Source organism: Argentina silus (assembly GCF_951799395.1).
Source record: "Argentina silus genome assembly, chromosome: 11".
In the NCBI taxonomy this organism is placed as follows: domain Eukaryota; kingdom Metazoa; phylum Chordata; class Actinopteri; order Argentiniformes; family Argentinidae; genus Argentina; species Argentina silus.
The window spans coordinates 7,208,938-7,228,776 of record NC_139665.1 but is presented as its reverse complement, the minus strand read 5'-3'; the positions used below and the strand labels follow the sequence as shown (position 1 = coordinate 7,228,776).

At 41.7% G+C, this 19,839-nt stretch overlaps 1 protein-coding gene across 4 annotated transcripts; it reads right to left on the bottom strand.

Annotated features, from left to right (window-relative positions):
• Nucleotides 1-649: 649 nt before the first annotated feature.
• On the bottom strand, nucleotides 650-19,605 carry sfpq (splicing factor proline/glutamine-rich). Of its 4 annotated transcripts, XM_083680118.1 has the most exons (13): nucleotides 18,881-19,605; nucleotides 17,955-18,146; nucleotides 17,550-17,851; nucleotides 17,349-17,444; nucleotides 15,176-15,372; nucleotides 14,996-15,080; nucleotides 14,747-14,861; nucleotides 14,513-14,564; nucleotides 14,036-14,160; nucleotides 3,281-11,244; nucleotides 2,516-2,565; nucleotides 2,214-2,291; nucleotides 650-2,065 (listed from the first exon to the last, which is right to left on the bottom strand). In XM_083680118.1, the coding sequence occupies exons 1-10, from the start codon at nucleotides 19,463-19,465 to the stop codon at nucleotides 11,134-11,136; spliced, it is 1,860 nt and encodes a 619-aa protein (XP_083536244.1). In that variant the 5' UTR covers nucleotides 19,466-19,605; the 3' UTR covers nucleotides 650-2,065; nucleotides 2,214-2,291; nucleotides 2,516-2,565; nucleotides 3,281-11,133. The 4 variants fall into 4 exon arrangements, with proteins under 4 accessions (XP_083536244.1, XP_083536243.1, XP_083536246.1 ...); XM_083680117.1 differs by having other exon boundaries at nucleotides 2,516-11,244; XM_083680120.1 differs by lacking the exon at nucleotides 3,281-11,244.
• Nucleotides 19,606-19,839: the final 234 nt, after the last annotated feature.

Sequence of the window (19,839 nt, the reverse complement as noted above, 5' to 3'; positions counted from 1 at the left end):
CCAGGTCAGCTGACTCCCGTAGTGGGGGACAGGAGGTTCGCAGCCAAGGTCAGGTGGTTATGGAATAACATGGACACACAAACGCCAATATTTAGTTTCCAAATGCTGCCTCAATGTCATTGTTGTTTTAACTCACAGTAGCTTTTTGCTACAATTTGTCCTCATGACAATCCAAACACACCTTCCTTTTTTTTAACACTGTTAACGCAATTATTTGTTGTAGATCTAGACCATGGACATTTGTTTAATTTGTAATGGTTAAAAGTCATGCTTTGAAGAAAAAGCAGAAGATTGTTCTACCAGCTTAGCTTGTAGAAACTTTTTTTTCAGCAGGGCTGTCTGTGCCCAGTGTGGTTAACTTGTCTTCTATGTCCCACTCCTTACATTTTGATGACGGCCTAGTTCTTGTCATCGGCTGAAGAGATTTGACAGTGGAGTCAAGTTCCTATAGTACAGTAATTCAGAAACATCAGAAACATGGGGGACTTGTTATTCCTTTTGAATTTGTGTTGTTGCCGAGTCAGCTGAGAAGATCCATACATCCCACGCCAATTGTATACAGTAGCTTGTATTGTTGAATAACATGGATATGGAGGAGATACAAGTGAGAACATTTTGTATTTATTTAATTTAACTTTATTTAGCCAGTTACAGAGGTACATAGTTTTATCACCCATGGCTGAATTGTTATTGGCTGAGAAGGTGCTAATAAAAACATCTGATGTACATTATTTTGCATAAAATAATAATTTGGTCTAAAACCAAACCAAATTTGCAATTAATTAGTGATTCATCACAGCAAAATATGCAACTAACTAAAATGTTTTTTAATCGTACAAAAAAAAGTAGCCAGCTCTAAATGCATGGTGGTAGAATGAAAACAGTACTTGTATAGTTTAATTAATATTGATAAATTAAGTATGGTAAAATTACATTACATACAAAATTCCTGCTCTTCGGTTGCTTTTCATGAGACCGTAGATTTTACCCACAATATCAAAGCCACTACTACCGTCTTTGCAAGACCATCTTATCAATACTGATTGTAATTTATTAATCATTTCTAGAACAAAGGGCATAGGAGCAATGTTAAGACTGTGTCTGAACCAACTGTAACCAAAACCCTGCAGAGGCATGCCAGGGTGCAATGCAGGTCAGACAAAACAAAACCACCCCAGGTTTTGGTTCCCTAGCGTATCCTCTGGCTCAGCTTGCGGCCTGGACTGTCTCCAGACCACAGGATACAGGATGACCTGGCAAAGGGAAACATTGCACCTCGAACGTACCTGGACAACTTTCCAGAGGCTTCTGAGATGCAGGTGACCAGACATGGTTGTTAATTAAAGACAGGAAGATTGCAGTGGTTCAGTGAGATGACAGTAAAGGGGCAACTGATCTATGCAGTCTGTCAAAATATGTGAAATGTAAAAAAAAACTTTTGCCACCAACTCTTAAATATAAAACTAAAACTTTGGCTTGAGCACAGGGAGCTTTGCCCCTGTCTTTTCAATCAGCACATTTCTTGACATAATTTCTGTCTATTTAGAAGGCTCACCTAACTCATGAGCATCCCCATCAGTCACAAGATCCATATAGTAACTTTAACAGCAACATATTAAGACGTGTTAAATGGTTAACCATCATACTTGTGGTCCTCTGTGGCTCAGTTGGTAGAGCATGGCACTAACAATGCTTAGGTTGTGGGTTTGATTCCCACTGGGACCATATATACTGAAATGTATGCACTCACTGCAATTTAAGTCGCTTTGGATAAAAGCGTCAGCTAAATGGCATATATACTTGCAATGTGACATTGGTATGGAGATGGAATTCCATGCAAACTTAATCTTAGTTAACCAACTTCTAAAGACAGAACAATATGAAGGCAATTTACTATTCTGGAAAACAAAAACTGGACAAAACTCAAAGTTAAGACTTTTATTATGTTACTGTGGAGATTAAGAACCCCCCCCCCTTCCACCCCAAAACCACTCCATGGATTGGACCACTGGCTCCTCTGCTGGTTGGGTCCGGCGCTGCATCAGGATCACTCGTCCTTCTGGATCTGTTATGGGTGAGAATGAAGAAAGATCAACCAAACGATCCACAATATTACAATCTATTGGATTACACACCCAGCGACCCGACTATTTACAAAGGTTAGGGTTAAGTGTTCCAGGCTAAAGACAGATTGTGGTTGTACAGTCACTTACCAGTACATCCACATCCTTGCTCAGGATAGACCAGGGGGCCCTAGTTCAGGTTTGTACAGACGTGAGTCTTCAGTTAAGCTGCAAGGAATAAACATGGCATCAATTCATGTCATTGTACATCACTGACTACTTCCATTGGCAGGACATGTCAGAGACTAAACAGAGATTGGGTGAACGAAGATGGTCCAGATTCAGATGGCACACCACCCAATATTTAACTTAAATAAAGATGAAGAAATACCAAAATAACCAATTCCTGAGAGGGACCACTCCTAGCAGTGAGTCTGCTGCAGGTTGCGTACCATTTGCTGCTGGAAGAAGCTCTTCAGCCTCCCTCGACCCCACCAGGTTCCTGTAGCAAGAGAACAACAATGAGCTGGAACCTAGGAACTGGACAAAAGGATCCCAAGACACACCTACACAAATGACAGTGGATATGGGAGTACAACTACTCGAGTAACTACATGTAACTTTAGAGGACAACTCAAACTGCTCAGATTTTGTTTTTATAATTATTTATTTGTTTAGTTATTTTGAATATTTTTATTATATTTTAAACATACTTTGACCGGCTATGAAAGCATCACGGTGCAGGCATGCACTATTAGGTAAGTGGGAAATACAACACTGAAAAAAACTGGGGGCTGAATAATCTTTAGTTTTAAACCCTATTGGTTCCTCACATAATCCCTGCCATTTCACATTTTTGTTCTATTCCAGCACATCTGATTAAACTAATCAAGGAATGTGGGATTTGTGATGACTAGTTGAATCAGGTGAGGTGGTGTGCTGTAATAGCACAAAGATGTGCAATGGCTTGGGGTTACACACAGATCGACGACATCAAAACTATTAATTTGAAAACAACCCAACATTATGGGTGCATTTCGACTATGTTCTTCACTTTTGCCAAGAGGACAGGACATAACAGCCATGACATCAACCATGCACATAATACTTGTTGAAAGAAAACGGTTATAAAGCAAGGTAAGCTTGACTGATAATGTAGAGTACTGTTATTGCAAACCCCTAAATGTCAGGAGTTGCACCTACAAGGACATGTTCACCTTATACATCATGATGGGCATTTGAGGCGTCGGTCTTGCAGAGAGTTGGGAGGGCATTGCCCCTCCAGCCGCGGCCGTGGGGCCGTAGGGTTGTTCTGGCATCACACTCTGAGAGGGACACCGAGACGCAGCATTGCGACTCGAGAAGGGGCTTCAGAGGGGAAATGGATCACAGTGCAGACAGACACATTCCACAGCCATAAGGCTGATTTAGATCACTGTAGGCCTCTACACAGACGCTTAGTCAGACAAGGCAGCTGTGCACCACCAAGTTAACACAAGACTACTGCAGGAGACACTTCACATACAAGCTACACCCAGGAGGTTGCCACAGTCTTCATGACCTGGGCAGCACCCATCACAAATGGCTGGCTGGTCACTGGCTTGAGGACGTCATAGATAAGACAGGAGGTCTGGCGATACGAGGAAAAAAACAAAATAAAAAAATACAGGCTGCCATTTTGGACAGTGCCACAGATGTTTAAAAAAACAAAATAAAAACAGTGCCTTCTCATGGTAGTTACCACAATCAAGCAACAAGTGTTTTTATGCATAGAGGTTTGAGGACCTGCATCAATCTCCCTCTACTGACCCCAACCTCCCCTGACCAACTTGATCTACCAAGATACAACAGCCGGGACAAGAGGCAACGAATCTGCCCAGTTTTGGAATATTGTGCTATGCAGCAACTCAGTTGCATAAACTTAGTTAAGACTGGTCTATAGGCCTAGATTGGTCTTATTTTAGCTGTAAGTCTAGTATAATTTCAGTTGGCCACTTGAATCAACATTAAGACTAACTTACCTTATGTCCAAAAAGTTAGACTGCCTAACCAAGGCTAAATTTGATCTAAGACCCATGTTGCCATGCCAACAGCTGATTCGTCATTAAAAAAATAACTATTAATATTTGCTTTAGATTGAATTTTAGTTATGTAAAGGACAAACAAAATTAAATGTATCCATGCAAATATGCTTAGTTTATTGGCAACTAGTTAGCTGACTAGCTAGCTAGGACAGATTCACCGAAACAGCTAGCAAATTTGCCTTTCCAAATCTAGATGGGAGGCTCATTTAGTCTGGAAAACAATAGCTAGTTAACCTAATACATCACATCTTTACACTTTTACAAAAAGATTTGCCAGCTACCGTACTTCACTATTTTATTGTAGTTGCATAATTACAAAATGTTCATTTGCTAACACAAATTCACATGTTTTTGTTCGTTTCAGTGTCTTACTTTCCCTAGGTAAGTAGGACTTAGGTTAACGTGTAAGTCACGTTTATGCAACAGGTGAAATTAGACGCCTATCCTAAGTCTGACTAACTGTTTGACTTAAGTCAAAGTCTAAGTGTACGTTAATGCAATTGGCCCCTGACACAATTGTAGAAAATTATACAACCACAAACCTTTGCTAGCATTAGTTAAGTGATTCAACTAGCTAGAAAGTTAGAGTTATAAGCTAATTGTCTTAAGCTGTAATAACAGTTCTGTTGACAAAGCAAAGACTTGCCAAATTGAATATTGGAGGTGTTCTAAAACTAGGTAGTTCCAATACAAATGCATCCTAAAACAGTCGCATCTTGTCTCTGCTGTTGTACCTGTACCCGGCTAAACTACTAGGCCAACGTCTGTGATTAGAAGTGCAAACATTTGAGAAAGTACACCAAGATGTCGTACTAAGAATTGGCCACGCAGTGATACCAGTGTTCATTAGGCCAACAAAACAACAATCCACACAACTCAAGTTAACTTGCTACTTTCTAGCCATAGTCACTGTTGTCAAGTAATAGCACATTGGCTAGTCTTTACAGAGTCAACTTTTTCATCTGCTGAGAAATCTATGACCCTCTTTATTCATTACATCACTTCCTCACAGAATTATCTAAAATAGATGACGGTTTAAACCAACCCAACATTTCACAGTTCTCAAGTATATTACTAACAGTTTTAAGACCTTCCTTTATAACCTACAGAATCAAATAAACTTTTTAAAACGTAAAGATGTGATCAACACTACCAGGAACATCTGATGTAGGTTACTGATGAGAAATATGGCCCTGGAAAAAAAATTATATAATATAGTAATAGGCCTAGTACCTGACAACAATCAGATGAGCCAAGCCTGAAACAGGACAAATACAAGTATATTGTTGTGAATACAGAATCTGTTTGAGATTGTGCTTTTGTTTCCTTTGAGTTTTGCCACAAGAAAGCCTATATTGAACACAAGTAAGTAGGCAATCACATGCCAAAATTGCAGTCTGGAATTACAGTCCTAGTTAAATGTCCAGTTCTCATGTCCAAGTCAGTCACCATTCTTCAGCTTATTGAGCTAGTAAAAATTATGATCTCCAGAAAACAGAATGAAATATTATTTTATTATGCTAAAGTTGAAGTCTTGACTAAATTGCTCAATGAGTCCCACAAAAATGCTCACAAATACAAATCTGTTCCCATGTAAGATTGAATGTCAGCACAAAAAAACTTTGGTTCCTGATAAAGTAACTGTCAACCAAATATGAGGTACACATGGAACAATGACCGCCCCCAACAACCCCAAATAGTATCACATTGTTCAACTTACAACTGCTATCAAAATCCAACCCCAAAAGTTTGTGAAGCATTTGCACTTTGATGTCAGAGGTCATTACAGCTTGAAAAATAAGTACTTGCAAAATGAGTTGTATCCAACTGAACCAATGTCTGCCTGAGTTGTACTACTCATTCATGAGCCAGTGACACAGCCGTCCACATACAGTTTGTTTCATACAGAGACCAGCTGGAGTCAGAAATGGAGGACAAAGTACCACACACTGCACAAGCAAAGACACACGTTGCCACGAGTCCACATACAGAGGGAGGATAGAGTCTGCACTGTGATTCCATTGGTCAGAAGTGTGATGCCAGAACCCCTGTCACGTCACATGAGGTAAGTAGAGCAGTTAAGGAGGAATTTCATTTTAAGTCATAAACAAGAACACTTACCTTCTCAGCTGATCTGTAAGCATACCTCTCGCTGCACACAAGTCCAGGCTCAACTGTCCACTGACTTCTGCTGTACTACTCATCCTCAACGTAACCAACTGCCGGAGCCTCTACTGTAGAACGGGGCAGGCTGGCTGTCGGCCTTTATTGCACAGCTACTGCACCCCCATGCACTCAAGACACGTGACAGACAGACAAGCTTTTCACTCCTAAAAAAGGTACACAAGTCCCTTGTGTCTGCTGAAGGGTGAGGGGCAACACAGGGAAGTTCTGCCATAGATTTCTAGCAGTTTTACAACCGTTCCATAGCACTTGCATGATCCACATCCATGACCCAAAGCCAGGACAACACTATTCTATACATTAAATCAAGTGCTTAACTTCCCCCTGACAGATTCCAATTAAGAGGAACTTGTTCAGGGAAAATAGAGCATTTAAAGCTGCGCTGTTTAACCATTTCCATCAAGTTTAGAAATACAGATAGGTACAAATGTAATTTAAACCATCTGTCCATGAATCTAGATAAATCATTCAATCTGCAAAATAGAATATCGTTAGAGAGTGGCTCAAATTAAGCTACCTCAGGTGGTTTTAGACTCATTTGCCACAGTGTACAACATTGTGGTTTTGATTTAAAGGCATGTGATCATTCTATTGCAGTATACTGCAAATACAGTACTGCATTCCATATAGCTGCCTCTGCATAGTATGTTCCTTTGTCAGGCTAGTTGACTTGGTAATTGTCGCTAAGATACCAACACAAAGGAGCTTAATAAACCCTGAGGTACACAGCACTCAACATTTGTAAGGTCCTGAGGAAATCTTGACTTAGGCGACATTTAACGTGCATTTCAATGCTTAAACGCTCAGTTAGCCAAAAAAAACATCCCTTTAAGCGAAAGGTGCAACAATATCCAGTAGCGACCTTCAACTCAGATGGAAATAAATTATTTGATGTAAAATGTTTAGCAAAAGGTCACTCAAACTGACATTTGAAAACACCTAAAGCGAAGGCAATGAGCATGTAATTGACGGTGGGGCTATTCTGTCAGTTGTCACTAATTCTGTTGATGCAGAAGGAAGTTTGTTATCCGAAAGAAGACTGTGTAAAGCGACTGACAATTACCAAATTCAACACTTTGTATCTGAATGGTAAGTATTATGCTCATTTTAACTGCCTGTTAATATTTATTATTTGATGCTCGTCAGCAAAGGCCTAATTTAACACTTGTTTATAAGTAAATATTTACAGCTCTATAAGAGTAATCTATAATTCTGTGCCATCTTAATACCTAATTCCTTAATTTAATTAAGTGTCAGCAGACATTTTCTTCCTGGTTGAGCCACATGCTAGTAGCCTCATATACAGTACTTAGATGATCACGAGATGATCAATACCTCAAAACCTGACCATTGTTTTTACAGGTGGCTAGGAAAGATTTCCTGGGGCCGGAACTACCAGAGAAAGGGTGAGTCAAGATTCTCTCAGGACCTTAATCATTTGTCTGAGAGCCATTCTGGCAGACAGGGTTAAGCCATTGAAACAAACCTGATACACAGGTGAAAACACAAAGTCCAGCTTTTCGATCCTGTTGGGTTGCGATTCACAATTCTGTTCTATTCACTAACAAATATTTTACCAACTGGCGCCCTCTTACATTATTCAATAGTGACTTAATTAACTGCCCAGTCATCACAGATGCATGATGGTCTTCGCCAGGTTGGTCTGTGTAACATTCTGTGGGCTAAAGCTACAGAGGAATAAACTGTGTCCAGTGCTAAGGTTCAAGGTTTTCGTGGGTTGGAAATCTTTCCTTACACCCTGCAATCTTTAAGATGGCCAAACCTGTTAAAGAAGAAATATACAGAAAACAAACATACAGAAATAACATTTTAAAGTTCTCATGTTTACAGTAATTTCTCATGGTAGCCGATCAGATATCCATTTTTTTTTTTTTTTTTTTTTTTTTTTTTTTTTAAATATACTTGTTTTGATAACCAACTTTAGACAAGTATTCAGTCATAAAAACACATGCAGCACAACTAGCCTCCATGTTGATGCTGCATGTTGAGATGATACAACAGATTTAAGAGCCAATTGAATCCATATCACATAATTAAGTTGACTGATGTTGATTCTAAATGTATTGGAGTGGAAACGTAACCGGATGATCATCCTCTTCAGAGAGATAATAGGGGCTCAGGTTTCACCATGGTTTTCTTGGTTTACATTTTCTCCACTATCAGTCATCCATTCAGTGATTCACCACTAACATTGATAAAATAAATAAAAATCATCCTCTGTACTTCCAGTTGGTGGCAGAAATGTACCCATCGGTCCACTCTCTAACAAAGAGATGTCTGCAGAGCTGTGATTGAGGACTGCTTACAAGAAAAATGTAGACAAATGACTACACTAGGAGTTCCCAACATATACAGCAGTTGAATAGCTACTTCCGTTTATAATATTTTCTTTCATGTGAAGCAAAGTGCTTCAATTGGTGACAAAGTGCCACTTGTTTGCAAATGGTTACTCCTAGAGACCCCTGCTTTTTCATGAGCAAACGGGCATTAAAATGACCTGCACATTACATGTTCACTATACTACAGCATATAATAGCCTTGAAAAAAATCTGCAGGGATTGTGGAATGATGGCTTCCCACCAACGTTTCCATTGGCTATGGTATTAGCATATTGATTTCTCCTGCCGGTACGGCCACTTGTCAAATCGTAGCTCATTATACAAAGTAGGTAAATCAATACGATACGCAGCAAATACTTATTATTACCTATTCACTTGACATGTCGTGATCTTCTCTCAATGGTCTGGATAGCAGATTTTGTGAAGCTAGCTAGTACCAATGGCTAGTGTAAACAACGCTCATTGTAATTGCAATTTTCATGCGTGGCCACGGGGGAGCCAGATTTCATGTGCCGCTCCTTTAAGTGGTACCTAATGAAAAAAATACCTCTACAGTTCACATTGGAGGCGACACTGTACATTTTCTTCGAAATTGTAAAATGCTTGGGGAGGAAACCAAGCAAAAATAAAGAACAAAAAAGGTCATCTTAATTACTTAAAATTAGACTGCTTCTGAAAACACCGGTTATTTTTTCTGCCACAACTGCAATGTTGCCCAAGCCAAAAGAGTCCTGGCTGACATCTGTCATCGGAGGGTAAAACCTGAGTTCTTAGTCAGTGAATCTCAATGGCAATTACATTTTTTGGGTGTTGATACTGCATCACAAAATAGCAACATTCTTACCAAATATTCTGCTTTTAGATGCAACTTATCAATGAAGACTCATGGTATAAACTACTAAGAACATTTAACCAAAATGACTAATTTCAACTCCATGTTAACTTCATAAATTTAAATAGTTCGGGTTCCAAGATGTTACTCACTAGGCATGCCTGCATGCCTTTTTGCCAACAAAAACAGCAGCACAGTTGTCAAAATGAATTGAAATGAAGCATAGGCTTGATTTCATAAGCTTTGAATGCACATTGCACAACTCAATTTTAACTTGAGCTGCACATCAACCTGCAAAAAGGATGAACATTTGAATCAAATACCAGCATAAGTATTGAGTTTCACACCAGTGCTGCTGACTTTCGGTTGTCAAAATGAGGCCCAACAACCATCACTGCTCTACATTATTACAACATACTTGCTTGATCACTGCTGTCTTAGTATGCATATTCCCACAATTCACATGGGAACGACGTCCAACATGATAAATCCATCTCATGCCAGATCATATTGTAACCATATAAAATGTATCTGTCACTAGTTTATGATCCTCTGGCTCCAATCATTGACTACGTTTTCATGCACAATATTTGGACATTCAGAATAAATTAATTCAGAAAGAACTGTTTGACCGCAAATTCAAGTGGCCTTTTTTGTTGTCGTAAAATATAATCTGAATAAAGTAGCTTTTGACTTGCACAGTGGCCATTTTTTTGTGCCATACGACACAAACGGGCGACATGTTTTTCCGCATTATTTGCACCACTTGTGTTCAGAATTTTAGACAGACGACAATCCATCAGTCCACTATTTCAGTAAGAATTGCGCTCTTGGAATTTACCAGTGAGGAATGGAAGGAGAACTTTAATATGACATGCTTGTGCTTCACGAAATTGTGCACAGTTATGTAAAGTGTGCCAAATAAGACTGTATGCGCCTATCCCAATGATGTATTTGGCCATTTTTTTGGTTTGCCTTTGGAAACTGCGACGCATGTGCAATAGAAACGTGGTTATTCTGATTGGGCTAGTAAGTCGAAAAGGCATTAACATGCCAAATGTTAAAGGAGAATATTCTATCAAACGATTTATTATCAAAAGGTATAACCCAGCCCTTCCATTCAGTTTATTTTGACTTTTAACAGAATATTAGGCTGCATGTAAACGTAGTCACTGACTCTTTCAGAACTTATTTCAGAGAGAAACTCCAATTTCTGCTAAAAAATAAACTTAAGAGGATTTGGAGAGAACCAATTGAAGTCTTTATTGCAAAGTTACAGGTTTTTACTTCAAATCTTAAATGGCACAAAATATAGCCATAGAAAGGTGAGAAAACGTTACAATTATCACCACGTACGACACGAGTCACAGAGCATGATACAACTGGAAAGAAAATTATACAAGGTGAGATAGCGCTGAGATCACCAAGGGTGACCAATTATGTTCACACTACTCCAAATACAAAACAAAAAAATCTAACTTGCCATAAAATGAATGAGTCTCCAGGCTAAAATGCAAGAACACTTTCAACTTAAATACAACAATGATGACTCAGGATGTTCAGAGAATCTACACAGTAGCACTGCTAGGAGCGTGACACTGAAGAGCTTTTTAAAAACGGGGCTTCTTGGCGGGCCCTTCAAACTCCTCACGGACCCTGCCAAACCCTGGATTACCAGGACCCATTCCCCTAGGACCTCCCTGAGGGAAGCGCTCATTGCGCTGTAAGGATTATCGGCCAAACCAAGGAGGAAGTTGAGGAGGGAGGGGAAGAGGGCAGTGCAATGGCACGCAGTTCAAGTCCATATACAAGGAGGGGTAAGGGGGCGGAGAGAGTTGGTTTGGTTTGAGAGTCGATTTACAAAACAACCAGCAGGAGACATGTCCGAAGGAAACGTTCGTTGAAATAGTTCCAAAATGAAGATCCACAGGTGCCACGGGTAACATACGGAGAAGGAAGAAAGGGTTATGTTTTCGTTAGTCATATCCTACTGCAGTTTGCAGTGCAGAGCAAAGGCTGACCTACATCACTCAATACTGGAATCACGGGGATAATGTTGTCAATGGCTCACTGGCCTGTACCTCCGCCAAACCCTATGGATAGGCCAGCTATTGAATTGAATTTTCAGGGCACCCATTTCACCACCTCAACACTAAGCGTATTATATTTAAAAAGCTTTTTAAATTATTATTTATGTTTCCATCTGGTACCCTTCAATGGCTTGTGTTGCCTCGACAGCATTTACACACAAGAGCCAGTCATTTTACGGTCAAATAGGGGCTCTGAGCTGGCCTGGGAACAGGCTAGTTCAGAATTAACAAATTAGGTTAAGTCAAGCAGAGTCGTTACACTTAACTGCTTTTCTGACTGTTGCAAACTGAGCAATTGCGGGAGCAAATGCATTTCACATTTCAAAATGTCAAGTACGGTAAACCTACATGCCATGGACTAATTCAAGTGAAGGTGTGTGTTTTCATGAATATTTTGCAAACATTTTCTGCAGAGTAATTTCTCTGACCAAACAAACAATCTACCATTTATTATTCAGAGGTCAGTACTCATGCAGGCATTTAGCAAAGATTAACAAATTAGGAAAGCCATGTCATGCGATTGTGTTTTATAATGTTGTAACACTGATTGTAACCCTGAGACTGATTTTTATAATCTTGTAATTTTGTACGATTTATGATTGTAAAGTGTGTATATGCAGGGGTCCCTTGTAAGAGAAAATTTGGTCTCCCTGCCCCCCCCCCCAAAATAACTAAAAACTCAGTACTGCAAAAAATAACTATATTTACTGAAGGGGCTTGAAATGTAAAACTGGGCCGTGGATAGTAGCAATAGGGTAGAAAAAGGACTTTTAAAAAAAAAAATATATATATAAATGTAAGTCATACGAGGTTACCAAAAGCTCAAACTGTAAAACTACTGAAAGTGAATATATATAATGTGTGTGTGTGTGTGTGTGTATGTTAAAAAGAAGCTAGCTCATGTATAACCCCAGAGTATATAGTTGTTTGAACATTGAAGACAGGTCAGTACTTCCACATAACTGTTTCTCCAAAAATTGTCCTTGGATGAAAGCTCCGCCCAGTAACGACAACGACTGAGCAAGGCTACAGTTGCCACGTAAACCAGTTTGAATACTAAAACGAATAAATGCTTAGTAATCAAATTAAAGTTTAAACGGATAAACCTGTACCATAGGCCTCAGGGTATATTCTGTTGACATTTACCAGTAACAGGAGACATTCACTTTAAGCAGAGTGAGGATCTACTCAATATAAATGCACGTTCCCAATACATTGTTTGCCCTTGAAGACCATTAATACAAAGTTAAGTAGAACCATAACTAAAAAGACAGCAGGCGGATCCTGTGTTGATGCCAAAACTGGCCACTTGTTATATTATTTGCCAGCCTAAAGTCAAAGCAGCTCTTTCAACACGACTTGTGTATTTCAGAAAATTAACCAATATGGCCCGATGGCCTTGTACACCATAAAGGCAAAAAAATTAATTAATGGATTGAAACATCCACACCAGTTCATTTATAAGTGAGCTACCAGATATATTAACTGGTCAACTGATTCCCTACCACATAGCTACAACATGAGTGACAGAGCTAACATTCCAGAGGTATTTTCATTGCTTTCAGGGTGAGGCCTAGTTAGGCTGCTTGCAGCCCCAGTGTACAAATACTAGGTCTACATGTATCCAAGAAACTGTTGCAGTGCAAAGCACGCCTCCCTCGGCTCCTCAAATGGTGCTCTTCAGTTTGCACCAAAGACATTCGGTATTGGCCCAACGTTAGGTAAAAACATGTTGGCTTCAAAAATTCAACCTGCACTAAAAACCCATCATATGAATTGCTTGAAATGGTGGCTAGGCAACGTTACAACCTAGGTAGCTAATCCATGCCACAAAAAAAAACAATGCAGGAAGCTCTCAGAACATTCACACTGGCACCCCTAAAATATACCCAGAATCCTCTGAGATATGCATGTACCCTTCCGTGTGATGGCATGAGGTTTAATGACACAGTATGGGAACATGGTCTCACTACTGAATGAACCATGTTTTCCCACATAATTGCAAGGAAACATACTGCTGCTGCTGAATCACATCCTTGCTCTCGCCAAGAAAACGTGCCTGTCTAGCTCACACAAGACAGGGCTTGCAATAGAGGTCCATTACACATAGGAGCTAAGTGTAGAAAAGCAATTCTCTGGGTTTAGTACAGGTTGATTCTTCTCAGCTGAAACTTAGGCTTTGACTGCAGGAACCAAGGGGGCATGCTGTTGCTGGGGGGAAAAAAAATAAAAAAAATCCGAGCAGATAATTCAACTCTACTTCGCTGACGCCTCAAAAGACGCTGGGAGAACACGTTTGTGCCGTATGCTTCCAAAGACACAGGTCACAAGCCATCCACTTCACTCTTAACATGACTTGACCAACCAGCAGAAAGAGCCACCACCAAACTATTACTGTTGTTCCCCATGTGGGATACGTTACCATTTCGTTGGGCATCATGGCTCCTCCTCCCATGCCGCCAGCCGCGGGTCCCCCCATGCCCTGGTGCCCCTCAAAGCCCATTCCTCCCATGGGGAACTTCTGGTTGGGTGAGCCAAATGGCATGTCTAGCAGGGACAACAGGACTACATGTCACACATTAAAACAGAAAAAAGTGTCAGGACAGCCCCTATGGGGCTATTGTTTAAGGTACTTTACTGTTCTTATCAACAGAAAACTGTATGCATTGTTTAAAATTTAGTTTTGCTTCTCTGAAGTTACCAGAAAACCAAATATATGGTATGTGGTATGCTATTGTAATAGTGTTTGTTCTGTGAAATCCCATTCAAAAGATGATTTGTCCAGTGTACAGAAAATAATAATAAAAACATTTGAGAGAACTAAGATGCCATCTTAAAATAAGTCACGAGGTGTGAGAAGACAAAAAAAAAAAAGGGTATAATAAACTGAATTACTCACCAGCCATACCCCCCATGGCTCCTCCAGCATTCATCCTCATTTCCCTCTCTCTCTGTAACATAAGAGTAGCAGGTGAGACCAACCTACCTCATTGCAAACGTCAATAACTGCAGAGAGGGATGGGCACAGACTACCGTTTCAGTGACATAAGATAATCATTATAGGTGATTTACCTCTCTGGCCAATCACAATGCTTGTTTTCACCAACCCGCTGTATAACTTAGCTGTACTCACGTTGTCCATGAAGTTGCCCATTCTGTAGGCCTCCTCACGCTTGCGACGCATCTGCTCCTCGATCTCCCTCTGGCGAAGCATTTCCTCTTCGCGCCTCCGACGCTCCTCCTCCTGCCTGTTATGCACAAAACGTTCAAATCAAACTCCCTGCACGACAATCAAACATTTACTACTCTCCTATGGGAAAAAACAATAGATGGATGGCCCCAATAGATGGATGGCCCCATGTAACAAATAGTTTTAGGTCACCTGAGCTGCATCTCCTTTCTCTTCTGCATCTCCTGACTGTGCATCTCCTCCATGCGGCGCAGCTCCTCCTGACGCCGCAGGAGATCTGAACAGGAAGTGAAAGAACACACAGTATGAATACCCTGCGGCGTCTCACCGATCACGTGACCAGACTGCTGCTCTGTGCTCGTCTACACTTGCCTTGGCGCAGCATGTTGGCCTGGTGCTCATGGAAGGCGTCGTCCATCTCCCCCTCCAGCTTCTCGCGGGCCTCGCGGATGTTCTTCTCCACTTGCTGCCTCTGCTGCTTCTCCATCTCATCCAGGGACTTCCAGCGCTGGGAGTATTCAAACTCGAACGTGCCCGGACGGGCAAACCGCGGGGGCTCCTCTCGCTCCCTGGAGGCACAATCAGATTAGTTTGGAATGCCGAGACAGATGTCTCGAACACATTCCCCTGTAAGGAAATGTGATCAATGATGATGCTAATCAAACAGGTCTGTCTAGTCACCATATGGGAACAATAAATAAGGGGCCACAGAGCAGGGCAAAAAAAATTAACACCCACCACATGCAGGTAGATCTTGGCATTGGTGGATAAATCTGTAAATCTTACCAGCCACTTTGGCGGGTAGGCAACAAAGGTTTGCTAATATTATGCTTCAATTTAAAAGTGAAACTAGTGCGATCAGCAATTATGGTAACACTCAACATTTGTGACAACACTCTGCCTGCCTCCTCCAACTGACTGGAACTACAGCCCATTTGTGCCTCTCCTGACTTTCAAACAAACCCCAAAATCTATGAGCTTTTTTAGTTACAACAACATCTCTGGTTAGAACCTAAAATAAAGCATAACAGTAAAATGTAACTACACGAGGCAGCAACTTACATGCGTGAGAGAGAAAACATGCAGGGGAAAATATTTAGCGGTATTTTGAAAGGGATAGACACAGAACTTACAGCCTACAGGAGGTTTGTTCTATGCAGGGAGTCATTTTCAATGTGTCAGTCATGATAATGTTTTTGTGATCTTTGCCTTAATATTGGTTTTAAAAAAATGTGGCTGGTAAAAAAAAATCTGTGTGGCTGGTGAATTTTCTCATCCACCAGACACCTTAGCTGGTAGACCAAAACGTTTTTTATGCCCTGCCTCAGACACCTCTGAAAGTGCCATCTCCCACTTGAATGGTGGACAGGAAGGCTATTATTAACCACTCCCACTTTCAGGTCTTCACACCTTTGGGGTCTCTTGTTTAACCCATTTGTGCCGGATGCTGCGCTACACAGCATTGCATCTACCGCCGGTTGCTGCGTTACGCACATTTGAATTTGCCGCCAGTTGCTGCGCAGCGCAGCATTTTTGATTTGTCGTAATTTTCATGAGTGCAGCATATAATGGGTCATTGGTTCAAATACACATGAGGTGGGTCTTGTTGACCCAAATGTCGTGTGGTTCGCCGAACGCACTTGTATGTCTGATTGATTTTCCGCGACACGACACGACATTCGGGTGCTCACGTGGTTTTAAAAAATCAACAAGACCCACCTCATGTGTATTTGAACCAATGACAGTGCATTATATGCTGCACTCATGAAAATTACGACAAATCAAAAATGGCGGTAAATTCAAATGTGCGCAACGCAGCAACCGGCGGTAGATGTCGCGCGGCAGTCGGCACAAATGGGTTAAAATGTGTGTCCATCAAACTAGTAGTTGTGAGCTGCCTTTCATTACCCGGTTTACTCAGTGTACCGTACAATACTATTTTGTTTGGACAATAAACTTGTTACATGACTAAACGCTTTTGGAACTGCAAGAGATCTTATTTCACAAAGGTGAAATTCCAACACCCCTGTAATAGCACAAGTGGGGGTATTTTCTGAGAAGTGAGTTTAGTATCCAAGCCATAATGCAAAGAAATTATAGTGTGTTGAGGTAATCAGGCATGGGAGGGTTTGTTTCCATCTAGATGTGCATGGTATTCCAGTTACACTTTATATTTGCAAATATATTTCCTGATATTCATCAGAATATTCAATACAAATGGTGGACACCAAAAATAAATTCAATCAAATTCAGCCCAGGGTGATTTTAAATGCTTTCTGAGCAACTGCAGCATCTGTGAGACCAACCCCCCCTCCACATTTTACACCATCTGCTAAGTGATTTGAGCTGAGTAATTTACATAACAAAGCCCATAGGGTGGCCATACTGCAACTGGCTATGGGGCACTAGTTACTCCCCCCCTATTCCCATTTCCCACCCCCATGCAATATGCATGTATAGCAATCACACAGGAAGTGGGGGGACTAACTGAATGCTAAATAATCAGAGTACACAAAGTCATAAGCAACACAGTTATACATCTTACTTCTGATAATTGGGATTCTTCTGCGCCAGTTTCTCTGGTAGACCGTCCTCGTCATCATACTGTTCAAGAGGCTCCACAACAATTGGACGAGGTGACCTAAGACCAAAAGTATTGATTAAAAACAGTACAGGCTGAAGAGCATGGATAAATAGAAAATGTCCCCCCATGTTCTAGTGTCTCAAATAAATGTAAACCCCTTACATTGTGAGCAAGAAGACTCCATCATTGCAGCGATCCAGGGCCTTTCGTGCAGCAGGTTTGGAGGCAAACTCCACAATGCCCTTGCCAGTGGAGCGCCCACGGTCATCTACGATGACCACTGCTCGCTCTACTACTCCAAACTGGGAAAAGGCCTCGTCAAGAAGCTCATTGGATACGAACGGTGACAGGTTTTTGACAGACAAAGCAGCAGAGTGTGTGGCAAAGCGCACTCGAAGCTGTCTCCCCTTCATGGGAACATCATCCAGTTCAGCTTTGGCGATCTCTGCCAATGCACGAGATTCCTGCAATGGGTAGATACAGATATTGAGTATGTGTTAACACCACACTACAAGCCCACCCAAGGACAGAGTTTATAGTAGCTTATGTGTGATAAGGTCTTCTTACCAGCCGTATGAAGCCGAAGCCTTTGTTTTTGTTGATAAAGATCTCACTGGGCTCTCCATATTTGGAGAACAGTTTCTTGAATTCATCATCGGAGATATCGCTGGGCAGGTTTCCAATGAAAAGGCGGCAACGTTGGGTGTAGGTCTTCTCACCGGGTTTCCTCAGCAACGACAACGTTGCCCTTAACTCCTGCTACAGACACAACATGCAAGTTTTAGTTCCGATTCAATTAATACATTCTAAATACAATTCACATTGGCTGCTATTGCAGACAGACTACACAGTCGAGCTATGATTATTTAATTGACCCAACACGAAAACATTGTACCCAACCCTAACGGTTCAAATTCATTTAGCCGAATCCAAGGATAGCTACGGTCAGTGTAGCCATCTTCTGTTCTAGACCCCCCCCCCCCCCCCCCCCCAACTGATGACGCGAAAGGCAAAAACTGATTTAACTAACACGATATATTTAAGTAAACCGTGGCCTGTGAGATTTAACAAGTGCGGTGGAGATATATCGTCAGCCACCAACACCTATGGTAAAGTTAGATGCGTGACATCACAGGCATAAAGCCTTGGTATGCGAGCTCCAATAATGAGGTTAGCTACATAAAATGGCGGATGGTCCGAGCTGGCTTAGCTCGCTAGCTGCATTGTTCTGTGTGAGCAAACGTCTAGCTGGAACGAGGGTGATGTAGCCTGTCTATGCTAGCTACTTCTGCCCGTTGGTCACGGTATATTTTCAAATAAAATTCATATTTTCGATTTCTGAAAGTTGGCCTTGTTTTGTCCTCATTCACAACGGTCTAGCAGCTGCCGAAATTATTGGGAGCTAATAATTCACATTCCGACCGCAGCTCATTGCGGCCTGCAAATGGCCACTCGACCAGGGCTGGCCAAAGTAGCAACTACTTGCCACTCACCTTGGGCTGCTGGCACTCGTCGCGGTCACTTTTCGCTTTTGAGGGGATGATCGCCTTCTGCTTCGGGGGTTCCGGCTTGACCATTGCTGGAACAGACTTCTGACCATTACCGACATTAGGTCTTTGTTGATTTTGACTTTGTTGGTTCTTGTTGATTTGGCTCGGTGGAGATGAGATGATAGGCTTCGGCGGTATAGGCTTCGGCGGAGGAGACTGAATCTTTGGCTGTGCCGCTGCCGCTGCAGCTGCCGCAGCCGCCGCCGCCGCTGCCTGCTGCGGCGGCTGCTGCTGCTGCTGCTGCGCCGGGCCTTTCATGGTTAGAGCGGGGCCTGGAGTGGGGGGTGGCCGATTCGGTAGAACGCCAGGCTGGGCAATGATCGGAGGCTTCTGGGGGGTGATCTGCGGCACCTGGTTAGGTGGTTTGCCAAAATTAACCCCAGGTTGTGGCCCCCGGTTTTGAAATGGGTGTTGGTTTTGATTTCTGAAATTCAGGTTACCCATTCCACCTCGCATCGGCCCAGGACCAGGTCCGCCGACCCTTCGTTGAAATCCCCCACGATTTCTAGCAAATCTGTCCCGCGACATGTCGGTTGAGTATCACTATATGGAATAAAAACAAAATGTAAAACGCAAAGCAACAGCTAGATTGAAGTAGACGAACGGTCGCTATCAGTTTTTATTCGTGTCAGTCCTCTCAACGACTGTTCTAAAATGGCGTTTAGATTGTCGTCGAAGGAAGCTGGCTTGTTTGTGCTCTCCTTTCTCCGCTCCGCCCAGTTTCACAGTGGGTCCGCTCGTTTTGTGCGCCCTTCTTTCCCAAGTGGGTGGGGTTTTCATTCGATTTCAAGGGAGACGCTGGATCAGAATCATCTTTCATTTATGACCAGGGACGACGATCTCCGTCCCCGGCTTCCCGATACGGGAAGCCCACATCGTGTCCAAATCGCGCACATCTATTA